The sequence below is a fragment of the Mauremys mutica genome, chromosome 23, assembly GCF_020497125.1.
Source record: "Mauremys mutica isolate MM-2020 ecotype Southern chromosome 23, ASM2049712v1, whole genome shotgun sequence".
Taxonomy (NCBI): Eukaryota; Metazoa; Chordata; order Testudines; family Geoemydidae; genus Mauremys; species Mauremys mutica.
Window position 1 is genome coordinate 9,866,582 of NC_059094.1, and position 13,851 is coordinate 9,880,432.

At 52.2% G+C, this 13,851-nt stretch overlaps 1 protein-coding gene across 2 annotated transcripts in view; it reads right to left on the minus strand.

Annotated features, from left to right (window-relative positions):
* LOC123355320 (discoidin, CUB and LCCL domain-containing protein 1-like) overlaps positions 1 to 13,851 on the minus strand; it is a 63,444-nt gene that overhangs the window by 23,264 nt on the left and 26,329 nt on the right. For both annotated transcript variants that reach the window (XM_044997664.1, XM_044997665.1), the window contains exons 3-4: positions 5,537 to 5,668; positions 38 to 89 (exon numbers count right to left, since the gene is read on the minus strand). In XM_044997664.1, the coding sequence (XP_044853599.1) occupies positions 38 to 89; positions 5,537 to 5,668 (184 nt within the window). The remainder of the gene's footprint in view (positions 1 to 37; positions 90 to 5,536; positions 5,669 to 13,851) is intronic.

Here is a 13,851-nt window from a genome sequence, read left to right on the forward strand (position 1 = left end):
TTCTCAGATAATAGACTCCCCGTCGGAAACCGCTCACCTGATTTGTTCCTGGTGGTAATGGGTCCCCTTATCCAAACAGGAAATCAGATCTAAAAGACAGACAGACAGAGAATTCCAGTGGCCTCCCCCATCTCACATACCCAGAGGCAGACTGCTTTGCTGTTTGTTTCTTGACACTGATGAAATTCTAGGGAGTGCAGTGAGTCACTCTTGATTTACACTCGTCTGAGCGACAGCAGATTCACTCCCATCAATAAAGCCCTTGTTTGTATTATAAACCCCTCTTGCTCAGCAATGCTCTCACAGTGGCCTGTGCTGCACCCGGCCCATGTTACACCCACACGGTAATGCAGTGTTATACCACCCTTATCACCCCAACAGTCATTCACAAAGGGCCATGTTCTAACTTCCCATTGACTTCAAAATGGTCTCAGCTTCGGGCACCTTAGGCTGGAGTTTATCTGCCTACTTAGACTGTCAGCTCTCTGGGGCAGCAATTTGGTTCTCTGTTTGTACTGCACCTAGAGCCTGTCTGGGTCCACGACAGGGGCTCTGTATGTGGCGTTCAGTGGTCGCTCAGGCCCAGATCCTCAAAGGTTCTTACGCGCCTCACTCCCATCAAAAGTGTCTCCGCAAATGAAAAATGAATCAAGCCTCATAACCCCTCAGGTGAGTATCGTTATTCCCATATTAGAGATGGGGAAACTGAGGCACCGATCGGTGACTAGCCAAAACTCACACAGCTAATCTGTGGCAGAGCTGGAGCTAGAAGGGAGGAGTCCTGACCCACAGGCCCTGCTCTAACCATCAACGGACACTGCCTTCCACAGGTATTGGCAATGTTTAGCTGCCAAACTGCTAGCTTACGAATGGGACCATGCTGAATAATGCAAGGAACTGTGGCGTATTCCCTAGGGAAGCCACAGGGATACCCAAGCTGTTATTCTTTGGCTCTTCTAAAGGAAATTACACACCGCAATCCAATGTCGGTGGATTCCCGGCAGCCCGGCCCAACCCACCCACTCTCACCATTCCTCCAGAAACCACAGAGGACAAAGGAAAACAGAAGGTGACTCATGGATGTTTGTGGCGTACACCCAGCAACTGATGTGCAAGTCCCTCCGGATCAGACGCCAGCGGCGCGTCTGGAAGGGTCAGAATGTAGAGCCCCGAATCTCTTTGCACTAAGGCCCCGTCGCACCACTCAGGGCAGCACGAGAGGGGTCGTGAAATGAGACCACAGATTCTCGGTGCCCACTTTACAGCCCCTGTATACTGCCAGCATGGAGCTTAGGGGCTTTAGTGTACATAAGCATCAGGCGCTCTGTGTGTGTGTGTGTGTGTGTGTGTGTACACACACCATATGCACGCACCTACACACTCACATGCATCAAATCCACAGAGCGTGGCAGGGTAGAAAGGATTAGCCAGCATTGACTTTGGGATGGCTGCATTATTCACAAGTGACAAAGATATGAATCACGCTCAGCATCCCAAATGACAGCTGATAAAACCTTGTCACCACACCCCACCTGCTGGATTCTGCACATGATCCCTAGGTTACAGCAAAGGTTGGGGGGGAGGGAGGGGGGTTCCATAGGCCACTGGCGGACTGCGGGGCATTTCCTGATGGGTTGTCTGGTTACATGGCACTGCCTTTCTTACTTCCGGCTACTAAATGGCATGGAGAGATGGAGCCGTTCAGTATTTTCCTAAACCGACTTTGTCATGGAAGCAGCCGGCAAGTCTGAGATCCCCGAAGGGAGGGGAAGCGACCTGCCTGTATGTGAATGGAAGGGGAGGTGGGTGTCCCATTTGGAAACATCCCTGCGCTCTGTGCAAAATCTGGAGAATCCCTGGGGCACAGAAAATCCACATTAGCATTTGTGTCCCGAACATTGTTTTTACTGCTCTCTAGTGGGCGATCCGGGCCCTGCCTGGGGCAGTTGTGATGTTTTGGGGGCAAATTCCATATCTGGAAGGGAAGGAGATTTTCCTGTGACTCAGGGGTGTTTTTACAGCGGCTGTTTGAGGCTGTTAAGGGCTGGGATAGTAGAACAGAAGTCCCAGGGAGATGGACCAGTGGGCAAGTGCAGGGGAGGTGGTCAAAAGTGAATAATCACCTGGAGAACCCCACCATATATGTGGTCGTGATGGGGTGGGCCCCTCTTACTGTCCCTCCACTGGCAGCCAAATGGCTAAAGGGAGGCTGAAGGCGTAATTAGCCCACAGGATGGCACCTGGAGGGTGGGCGAACCAATTGCTTATCAGGCCCAGCTGGGTCTCTACAAAGGGCGGAGCTCAGCACAGAGTCAGAGGCTAGGGAGGAAATCCCTCTGCCCAGCCCAGGGGAAGAGCCCCTCTTGGGATCCACTCCTGAGATGGACACACCGACACCAGGCCAGGAGAGATCTGGTGAAGCCAGAGGCAAGGAGTGAACCCCAGCAGGGAGCCTGGATAAAAGGGCAGGACCCGGGAGGAATTGCTTGCTCCATGAGCTGGACAGGACTCGTCTGGAGCCCAGAAAGGGGCTGAGGAAAAGGGCCTGAAGGCAGGCCCAGGTCGGAAGAAGCCCCGGGAAGCAGCAAGGATGCGGCAGGAGCAGATCTTGACTGGAGCCGCTCCAGAGGAAGCTACAAGGGATAAGGACTATTGGAAGCCCTGAGACCCGGGGCCCAGAGTCAGGGGCTGCTGACACAAGTTTATTGAACTATTTATTTGTGGGACTTTGTCCCCCTGGAAGAGGGGGGGCGGGAAAGGTGTCCTGGCTGGAGGATTGAGTCACAGGAAGCAGCCCGCCGCAGGGCCGGAGTGGCTGTCCGCTGGGGCGCCAGGAGTGGAGAGCCAGCTACACCAGGAGCCAGAGGGGGCATGCAAGCGGTGAGTCCCCTCTTCCAGTGGTATTTTCTATGGCATTATCCATGTGATAAAGTGCAAACCACCAGCAGTTAACAGATCCCAACTGGAGTTTTAAATCCACCTACTGCAGACATGTTTCCTCCTCTCCTAAATGTGGAATCCCCCCCCCCCCTTTCTCCACCCCTGCCCCCTCCAAATTACACCGGCTCAAGGCCCAGGCTGGGTGAGAGTCAGTCCTGAGCCAGGTTTAAGGTCTGTCACAGCCCTGCAGTGCTGGGACTGGGAGTTTTGTATCTGTGACATTCCGGTCCCTATTCCTTATGAAAACATGCTTATGATATGGTTATGACATAACTGAGATGGCTCATGTAAGGTGTCATTGGAAAGGTTATGACTTACTGAATGTGATTATCCAATTTGTATGCATGTATCATTCCTGTATCTAAGTTAGGAATATGGACTATGTAACAATTACAACTGGATGTGTATTGGGAAGACACCCACCAGAGAAGGGGTCGGCAACCTTTCAGAAGTGGTGTGCCGAGTCTTCATTTATTCACTCTAATTTAAGGTGTCGCGTGCCAGTCATACATTTTAACATTTTTAGGTCTCTTTCTATGTCTATAATATATAACTAAACTATTGTTGTATGTAAAGTAAATAAGGCTTTTAAAATGTTTAAGAAGCTTCATTTAAAATTAAATTAAAATGCAGAGCCCCCCGGACCGGTGGCCAGGACCTTGGCAGTGTGAGTGCCACTGAAAACCAGCTCACGTGTTGCCCTCGGCACACGTGCCATAGGTTGCCTACCCCTGGCACAGGCCATCAGATTTGATGGGCCATTAGGAGGAACAACAAGACTGTGAAGATACTAATCTCTCTCCATCCTGGGAGGCGTCCTGGGATGTTAATTGTGACACTACTAGGTCATAGAATCTCAGGGTTGGAAGGGACCTCAGGAGGTATCTAGTCCAACCCCCAGGTGGTCAGGTGGTCTTGTCACCTGATACTGAACATTATCTTGGATTTCTTGTAATTTTCCACTGAAAGGGAAGAGGGATCAAATTTGGGAAACAAAGGATTCCCGCTTTGTGTAAATCTTATTTAAGGGTGGGGAGGAAGACAAATGAGACTCTCCTCTTTGGCCTACCCAAGAAGACTGTTGAACATACCTGAAGGGACAAAGAAACCGACCTGAAGGGAAAGGCAGGGGTGAGTCCAGACTGAGACAGGGGTCTAGTCTGTAAGAAGAAATAACTGGAGCTCAGAGCTACAGAAACGCTGCAGCCTGCCTAAATTCAAGATTCAGGGTGAGAAATTACTATTTGTAACCAATTTCTTTAGTGAAACAAGTTTAGTCTGCGCGTTTGGTTTTATTTGCTTAGTAATCTGCTTTGTTCTGTCTGTTATCACTTAACATCCACCTTTTGTTGTTAAACAAGAAAAAACGTTTATTATAATATAACCCAGTTTGTGCAATTCATAATTGGGGGGTGGGAGGAGGAGGAGGCTGGGCACACCTTCCTCCACACTGAGGGAGGAGGTAGGTTTCATAATATACTCCAAGGGAGGTGGGCACCTGAGTGCTGGGGCAAGTCCCGTTAGCGGAGTCTTCCCAGAGCTGATCTCCGTGTCTGTGTTGTTCTGCAGCTGGGTGTGGCCCTGCCTGTGTCTGCGTTGGAGGAGGCGTAATAGCCTGGCTCAGCAAGACAGGTTAAAGGGGGCCTGGGCTGGCAGAACTGGCAGAATCAACGGTATCCCAGTACATCAGGTGGCATCTTATGGGGGGGAATCTGGCACAGCACCATCCGAAAGGATTCACAAGGGGAGATTCGCATGGGGCCCCAGCACTCAGTTTTAGCCCTGGGAGGGCCTGAAGTTCCATATTTTTAAATGGTCACATTATTGTGTCTCGAAAAGTGACTGAACGTCCTTTTCTGTCGAGGTCTGTTTACTGTAACTGTTCTCTCCCCCTGAACCCTGCCCTGCTTAACGGATGGTAACGAAGACGCCTGGCTTTGAGGGTGGAAATTGAGGTGTAGCCCAATATCATTTTGCAAAGCTCTTTATGTGAGATCCCTGCAATATTTTTTTCTGTAACGTGTGTGGCGGATACAGAACTCATGCTGGTGGGGGCGGAGGGGTGGTATAAAGGGTTAATTGGCATGAGCCCGGACCGACTTGCACAGCTCGGTCACAGGGTCAGCGTGCATGTGTCCGGGGGGGGCTGTGTGAATAAGGGGAGTTTTGATTTGCTGGCAAGTCTGAACAATGAGGGGTGGGGAATAGTTTTGGGTCCAGCCACATTTGGGCTGACAGCAGGATTTGTAACAGCAACACGAATGCCCTGTGGAGAGGGAGACAGCGTCATTTGTGGACCTCTGAGTCCTTTGTCCCTGATTATCCCGCTCAGGAGAAGGACTAGAGCATAGCTGCAGTGAGGGATCCTCTTGGCCGACCCACCCCAGCTTTGCCAGGAACATCCACACAGAGCTGGGCTGGGTGGTGTGCTGGGGGGTGGGGGTGGGGAGGATCCGCCAGCACGGACTCCTGGCTGGGGGCCTTCTGAGCCCACGGAGAGGGGGCTGGACCTTTGCTGTGCAACTTGTGTCCTGTCCCTTCCCCCGCTCCCCAGGAGCAGCTTCACCCCATCCTGTGGCTGCAGGGTGTCTTGTACCTGGGTGCTGGCTGGTAGCGTAGGAGAGCAGGAAGCCGCGCCCTGAGCGGTGAGTGGTGCTGTTGAACTGGATGGTCACGGAGCTGGAGTTCAGCACCAGAGGCGTGGGGTTTGAATTCCCGCAGTACGGACCTGTCGAGGGAGAAGAGGCCCCTGAGTGACATACACAGAAACATGGGGGAATTTCCTTCTCCGCTGGTGCTAACAGGAGAGATGGGCAGAGACCAGGGCCGTCTCCTAGGGCAAAGGGCTCTGCCGCCCCTGTTTTGACCATGACCATGATCCGTCAGGTGTCTGCTTCACCTCCCCATCCCCACCATCCACGAGCCAAAATCTGAATCACCAGCCTGCACCCACCACGCCGACCTTTTGGGGGAGGGTGGATATAACGGGGCCCAGATCAGACGTAGCCACGGCTATGCAAGAGGAGAGAGGAAGGTGCTCCAAGCACGGGAGGAGAAGGCAACAGAGTGGGCGAAGGAAACTGGCCTACAGGTGGGACTGGGCAAAGCACGCGAGAAGAAATGAGGAGATGCAAACGGGAAAGGGAGCCGTGCAGGTGATGCAGACAATGCGTGGGAGGCAGAGGAGGGATCAGACAATGACGTGGTCCAGGTGAAAAGAACAGGAGATTATTTTGGCAGCGGGACTGGAGGGGAGCAAGGGGTGGGTATGTGTCACCGGCAGATAAAGAGTAGAAGAGGGAAGGATTTAGAGGTGTTCCGAAGCAGCCACAGATTTTTCTCCTGGCATTTCAGCTCAGGGTTGGAGTAACCGGTAGGAGGAGAGCAGATCTGTTATTACAACTGCTCTGCAAAGGCTCCAAAAACCCACAGCACCTCCCCAAAGATCCCTGCCAAGCTGGTCCCTATTCCCTGTACTTCAAACCCAATTCTGCTGCCCCCAAAGACCATCACAGATCTCCCCTGGCGTTGAGTGGGAACAGGGATGAGCCCTTAACAAAAAGACCGACCGGCTGATTTGAGCCAGGACACGCTCTAGAAGAATGTCTCCCCTGCAGGACACTGCCCACATTCAGTGGGGAAATGCTGGCTCGCTCTCCGCGTGGGAGGCAGGCTGCAGTGTCACTGCTGAGCAATACGAACTGGCCCAGATGGCCAGACGCTTTCTGCAGCGCTGAGTCTGCTTCCGAAGGGCCGGCCAAGCCCAGCAACAAAGTGAGCAGACACCCAGCAGAGTCATCTCTGCTACGGATTATTGTAGGGCACCCTATGCACCCCGTTCCCCCTCCCTACATCCACTTTTCACCCCACTCCATCCTCAAGGCCCCTTCCGCTGAGAGACTGAACAGATCTTACACCTTCCTCTGCAGCAGCTGGTGCTCGGCTACTGTCAGACCCTGGATCCTGGACAAAATGGAGCTGCCAGATTCAATCAAACCCGATGTCTCATTTTAGAGTCCTTCAGCATCATAGACCCCAGGGGGTGCTGTGAGTCACGTACAATGCTACTCAGGGGCACCCTGCTGCAGCCACACGTCAGCTGGAAGTGAAGGCTCCTTCTTGCCAGTGCGCAGCTATAACAGTATCACTAGTGATAGGACCTTTCCTCCTGTAGGATCCCAGAGGGCTTCGTGTGGTGCTTATGTCCAGGAATCACTTTGCCCACCACTGAAATGCAGCCACCTCTGGGGTGGAAGATGGCAGCTCTTTAACAGTGCACAGGAGTGCTAAGCAGTTTAGGATGGTGCTGCTCCTGGCAGCCTAGGGCCTGTACTGCAAGGGGTCAGGGGAGAATCCCCCCCAGAGCAGGAGCACAGTATGGAGGATATCAATGGCCCTACACTGCCCATTTCTCATGTGACACTGGGGTGGGGCCTGGGGCAGGATGGGAGTACCCATCCTACGGAGAAGGACACTGCAAACTATGGAGATTCTAGGCTGTGGCCTGTGTTGTTTGAGGAACCTCGTGCCCTACTGAGAGGAAAGGGGTGTTTACACCTCTCACTGAACTCTCGTTTCAAGCCAAGGGAACGTTTACACCAGGGATAGTTGTACTGCTGGTAGGCACGGCTGCTTCAGCTTTAATCCAGCTAGTGTGGGTAACAATAGCAGAGAAGACTAGAGTGGCTAGTGAACGTTGATACCTCGGACAAGCCCACCAGGGACTCTGGGTGGGTACTTGGGTGCTGGCCAAGGCTTGGTCTGTCCAATTGCATCTACACTGCTAATTGTTATGTGCTAGATTAAAGCCAGTGTGGCTATGCCCAACAACTCCTGCTACACATACACCTTCATTTGGGGTGTAGACGGTCCCTTTCCAGACGACTGTACCTTTCGGGAGACTGAGTTGTCTTGCATACCCCAAGTTTCACCTCCACTTAAACTACTTGCTTACAAAACTGGACATAAAAATACAGAAGTGTCACAGCCACACTATTACTGACACATTGCTGACTTTCTCATTTTTACCATATAATTATAAAATAAGTCAATTGGCATATAAATATTGTACTTACATTTCAGCGTATAGTATATAGAGCATATATACAGTGCAGTTTCCTTCACAACCATAAGGGCTAGAAATTTAGAGCCAGACCCTGAGCTGGTGTAAATCAGTGTAGCGGCTTTGACATCAGTGAAACTAGACTGGTTGACACCTGCTGAAGATCTGGCCCCCTTTTTTTTAACTGAAACCTTAAACTGTGCATAATTTGAATCGGGGGGGAGGTCAACACGGCAAGGGGGCTGGACCAGCAGAGCAGGAGTTTGTCACCTCTGTCCTGAACTAAACAGAAGACCCCAAATTCACTTTGCTTCTGACCTGGCTGGAGCCTCCCCATCTCTGAGCTCAATGGCTGGTGCCACTGAGTTCTGCATCAGTGGGGAAAATGCCATTGCACTGGCAATCCCTTCCAAGTGTGCGCTGACTCAGGCCAGCTCCCGGGCCATCTAACCAGGCCAGGAGAATGGCAGGTTCCAGATCTCTCTCCAAGCAGCTTGGGGCCTGCTCGCTCCCGGAGCCGGAAAAATATCTGCACTCCTTCGGGCTTCTGGTATGCAAGGCAGCGGCAGGACAAGACTCCCACAGTGGCAAGACTCCCACAGCGTTCCCAGAATAATGTCTAATGAGGGCCTCTTCAAATTACGTCATGTCTGGGGATCGGGAGACAGGCGATCCTAACCCTCTGCGCTTATCAGGCAGCCGGAATCGCTCACTCCACGTACTGCATGGACACACGCACTGGCTAGGCTGCCCTAGTGTGAACTACCCTTCTTCACTGGAAGGAAAGTCCACCTCACAAATGCAAGCACAGCCAGTGGCTGTTAATTCGTCTGATGGCCCTGGAGGATGGGGACAAGACTAAGGGGGCATTTGTTTAGGCTCCCTGTCTCCACCTTCCTCTTTGCACAAACCAGACCCAGCAAATAAACCCTTCAGGCCTCGAACCATTTAATCCCAGTGAATTTGCCAGTACGTCTCTCTGATTAAAACCCTATGGGAAGAATCTGTCCTGTCCCTTTGGTTCCTAGTGGGGCAGGTTCCCACATCCTCAAAGCACCGGCTCTGTTCTTCCCTTCACCTCTTTTGCAAAGTCTCGGTAGAGAGGCCAGGGGCTGGATGGGCTATTCTGCTCTATTGTATCACCCGTCACCGTGGTATCTGGGCACTGTCCAGAAATGCATGGAGCCTCAGGACTAGCAGCGTGCCATGGTCCGTGAACTCCCTCTGGCCTCTAGGGATGGTCTCCCAAGGGCGGGGTGGAGGAGGCCCCGTGGCAGGGCGTTTGTGCAGGCTTCTCCTGCCCCAGCCTGCCCTGCCCCTGGCCTGCAGATGGAGGATGTCACTCCCCCAACTTGTCCCAGCCCTGTGTTCAGTGACCAGCACAACGCAGGGCCCCGTTCTCCTCTCCCGGCCGCCAGGCGGGAGCGTGAACCAGGAGTGGCTCTGTGGAAGTCCCTGGGCTTGACTCTGACCTCACACAGTCTTTCTACCAGAGTAACTCCGTTTAGCTTGGTGAGTGGTTCCTGATTCACTGCAGTGCAAGAGCAGAGCAGAATCAGGCCCATTACAGGGACAGTTTGTTTAAATATTGCCTTTCCGCCGAGGTCCAGCCCACGCTCATGCGGGACTCTCCTGTTCTGCCTTCTGGGCTTGCTTCCCGCAAGAGCCTCCAACATGCCGACAATGCACAAAACCTTTTAAAGTGACAGCGCCCTGATAAATATCTTAGGCCCAGATCGCAAGACTGGCCTGAGCACCCTGGCTCATTGCAGTGAGTGGGGGTAAAAGCCCAGGTGGCTTTCTGCCACTTTCCCACCTCTCCCCTGATCCTTGAGACTGCTGGAGGCCAAACCGCACTCGGGGCAAGTTGGAGCAGCCTCGTGGCTGCTCTAACTCTCACTGGTGGGTAAGTGTTTTGCTGGCCAGGGCTCATGGAGCACATCATACTCTGGCCCCCTCCCTAACCCCAGCCCCACCTGTAACACCTCCAACACCAGGAAACCAAAGCAATCTCTGCACCAGCTGCAGATTCCTATACAGATCAGGCGTTACTTTAAATCTCCTTTATGCTGCTGGACTGGTGCAAAGGAGGGGTCAAAGATCCGTCCCTTGCATTTTAAATCCCTGGCCTCTCCTGTATTGCCAATAACAGCTTCAGGAGACTGACCACGGAGCCAGTTGAAATAGCGAGGGTCAGAGCCACAGAGGTGTAAGTGGGCCCGGCTCCAGTGACTTCACTTTCGCTAGCTGAGGATCTGGGCTGAAGTCTGGAGGAAAGGCTGGGCAGGTCCGTGGCGAATTTGAGGCGATCTGAGAGGATTTGCAGCTGATGAAAGGGAACCATAAAGCTGGCAGACACTTCCCACACGGGGGAGGGGTCCAACAATAAGACGTTATTCTCTAAAAAGGAGGTTAGTGGGACTCAGGCAGGACTACTTGATGCTGAATAAAGAGCCAGGAAAGGTGATCCAGGCTTAAACGTAGAGGTGGGTCCAAGCTGTTCAGATCAGGCTCTGTTCTGGTTCAAACCCATTACAGTGGACAGTGACCTCGTATAAGTCACTTTACTGCTCTGTGCCTCAGTTTCCCCATCTATAAAAGAGGGAGATTAATATTGCTCAGTGGTGGACACGGCTTAGTTCACATTTAGAAAGTGGTTGGAGGTCCTAGTGGAATGCGAAGGGTGGTTCTCTTCACAGCCTGTGTAACTGGCGATAAGTTTTCTGTGGCTAGACAATTTTTAACTCCATTTACATATCTCCTCGGCTGATGAAAGGCTGAAGCCCAAGGGAAGCAAGACAAATTTAAACCAAAGCACCTGACTCTCTCTCTCTAGCCTGATTGGTCACTTCCTGCTGTATCTTCCCCCCCTCCCTTTCTTGCTGTGTTTAAGAGCTCTGTGTAAGCGCGAAAGCTGGTCTCTCTCATCAACAGAGGTTGGTCCAATAAAAGAGATTCCCTCACCCGCCTTGGGAACCAAACCAGCTACAACACGGCATGTGCTACTCAAGAGACGCTCGGGAACTGTTCCAGGAACGGTGGGAGGAATTCTCTGTGACGTGCTGCCCGGGCACTTCAACAAACCCTGGCAGCGCTCACATGGACAGAGGGTCCTTCAGCAAGGCACGTGTCACCTCTCCAATACCGCGGTGCTCATTCCAGGCATTGGCCCTTATAGCACTGAGGACAACAGGAAGGACAAAAGAGGAAGAATACGCTCAAGGACAGTGCAATGGGTTGAGTCAGGACTCCTGGGTTCTAGTCCAAGCTCTGACACTGATTCACTGTGGGAGCTTGGGCAAGTCACATCCCCTCTTTGTGCCTCAGTTTCCCTGTCTGTACAATGAGGATGGCATTTATTTTCCCACTCCTTCCAAGATTGACGCTCTTCTCCATGAGGTCCACAAGCCTTCGTCCTTACCTCAAAGAAGCTATTCATAATTGCTCATTTAAAGGCAACTTGAGAGGGATTTTTTTTTTAAATGTGCTTGTGTCAAGTCTGGTTGTGCTGGAGGACCTGCTGGATGTCTCAGGGATGTTTACAGTGAGAACGTGCATCGTAAATGAAATGGTGTCAGTGTTTAACTCAGAATTCCTTACTCTGAAGAGTTCATTAGGCATTTGAGTTAAATAAGAATGACCCAAAACAAACTATGGGATGTGTCCTGAGAGGATAGGAGTGAGGAGAGCACCACTGAAGTCAGAGTTCTATTAATTTTACATCCGGTGAGGATCTCGCCCAAAGTTTTAAACAATCTGGCTAAAAATCCCTTCCCCTCCAAATGGCTCAGCGTCCTCGATCCTGGCTCTTGTGAGGTTGTCATTTGACGAGTTCTGCGGTCACCACGGAGTCCCAAAGGGCAGCTAAGATTGGAATTTAATATCTCAAGCAAAGGGAATGGAGGCAGGGCCGGGAGTAACATGCTGTTCAGGACACCCAGAACTTTGAGCCACCGTGTTCTGTCTCTGCCTCAGCAAGAGAGCGCTTTGTTGGAGATTCGAGTGTGTGTCAGCTCCCTGCCATGCCAGCCTGCCTTCCTCATCGGCAAACTCCTCGAGACTCTGCCAGTCTTCACCTGGCCTTGCAGGCAATCTGCAGTGCGCTCAAGTTCCCCAGAGATTCGTCTGTGGCATCCAGCCCTCTCCTGCAACACTCCCAGAAGTTACTAAGGTTTCTTGCTCCTTTCAAGGGACAACGCCTGCAACTTGCTAATACAACAGAGGGTTTGGCAAACACTCTTCTTTCAGTCACAGCACTGGGTTGGTTGCTATTCAAAGTAAAACAAGTTTATTAAACAAAAGCCAGGTAACGATGTCAAGGAGAAGACATAACAATAGTACTGTGTCGGGCCTGAAAAGCGTTGGTGACACAACGTAGTGTGTAGCCTGTGTCCCAGCGGGGAGGAAATGAGACCCTGAAAATCTTCCAGGCCTGCATCGCAGAGAAGCAAAAAAAAAAAAAAAAAGTGACCCCCAACTCCAATGCTGACTTCTTTGTGGGTCACCTTTCAGGGACCCCATCCCCAATGGAGACAGATGCTCTGAGCACTAAGATCACCAACGGCTTCTCATAACCTCTCTTCTTCTCCAGCAGCCTCCGATGCTCCAATTCCAGAGCACACGCCTCCCGTCTACTCTCGTGCCCCACAGCCGTCCCTTCCAAACGGATTTCAACACCCCCTCTGCCCACCTGACTCTCTTCTCACAGGCTCCGCTTTCCTGCTGAAAGGGTCACATGCCTCAATGGCAACTGTGCTTGGATTTTGAAACTACCACTGGGGTGGGGGGTGGGGGGGGGTTGAGAAAAAAAGTCCTGTTGAGTTATTGCTTCCGTCGCCACGGCGGTCAGGGATACAAGAGGCTAACGCACAGCTCCCCGGCACTGTTAGCAGAACCAGCCGCGCTGCAAATAATCTGTGTCTGCACCTCTGTTCCCCACCCCGACAGAGAGAGCACCACGTGTTGTAACCCATTGGTTCACTGTGTTACGTCTTGCTCTGCTAGTGGCTGGTGTCCACACAGGAAGATAAGAGCCTACTACTGCTACCAGCTAATAGTTACCACTTTAGCGCAAGTGGTAGATGCCTGTTCCAGGATCAGTCCCTGCTGGTGCCCTGTAGTGTGTGTGTGGGGAGTCATTGTATCAGCACCAGGCCAGTAGTCTACGCAGGATTTATGGCAGCTGTTTATAAGAATTTAGGGCAGGCCAAAGGGACTCCAGTGAGCAAGGGACACACCCACCGTTGGTCTGTTCAGGCTGTAGTTCAGAAGTGCTGTGGATTCCTCGCCAAGGCTAAGTTCTCGCCTAGCAGTATCCCTGAGCAATGCTTTCCAGCCTCTCTGGTTGGCTAGCAAACTCCGTCCCATCCTGCTGGATGATGACCTGGCTTTGATTATACAGGCCTTCGTCCCCCCTGGGTAGACTACAGCAATGCAGTTAGTTGGGCTGGCAGCCATCAGCCCCTGGGGAAACTCCACTCCAACTAGTACAGACCACTGCAGCGTGTCTCCTCCGCAACACTGGCTCCTGCCTGCACATCAGACCCGGCCTCTGCTCTCTGCACTGGGGAGTAGGGTTGGGGCATGGGGGCACCCAATTGGCCGGAGCCCCTGGGGATGGGCCCCGTTGACCCAGTGGCTAATCCATGAGCGAGAGAACGAACCACCCACGAGATAGATGTTAGTCCTGTCGCTTAATGCAGGACTGGAAGATGCTCAGATACTACAGGGATGAGGCTGGGAAAAGGACCCGACAAGAAGGAAAACCTAGGCTGCCCATCAAACAAAGTGTCCTAGGGGTGTGAGCTGCTAGATTGTGGAACAGGCTGTTATTGGGTAGCAGGTGCAAG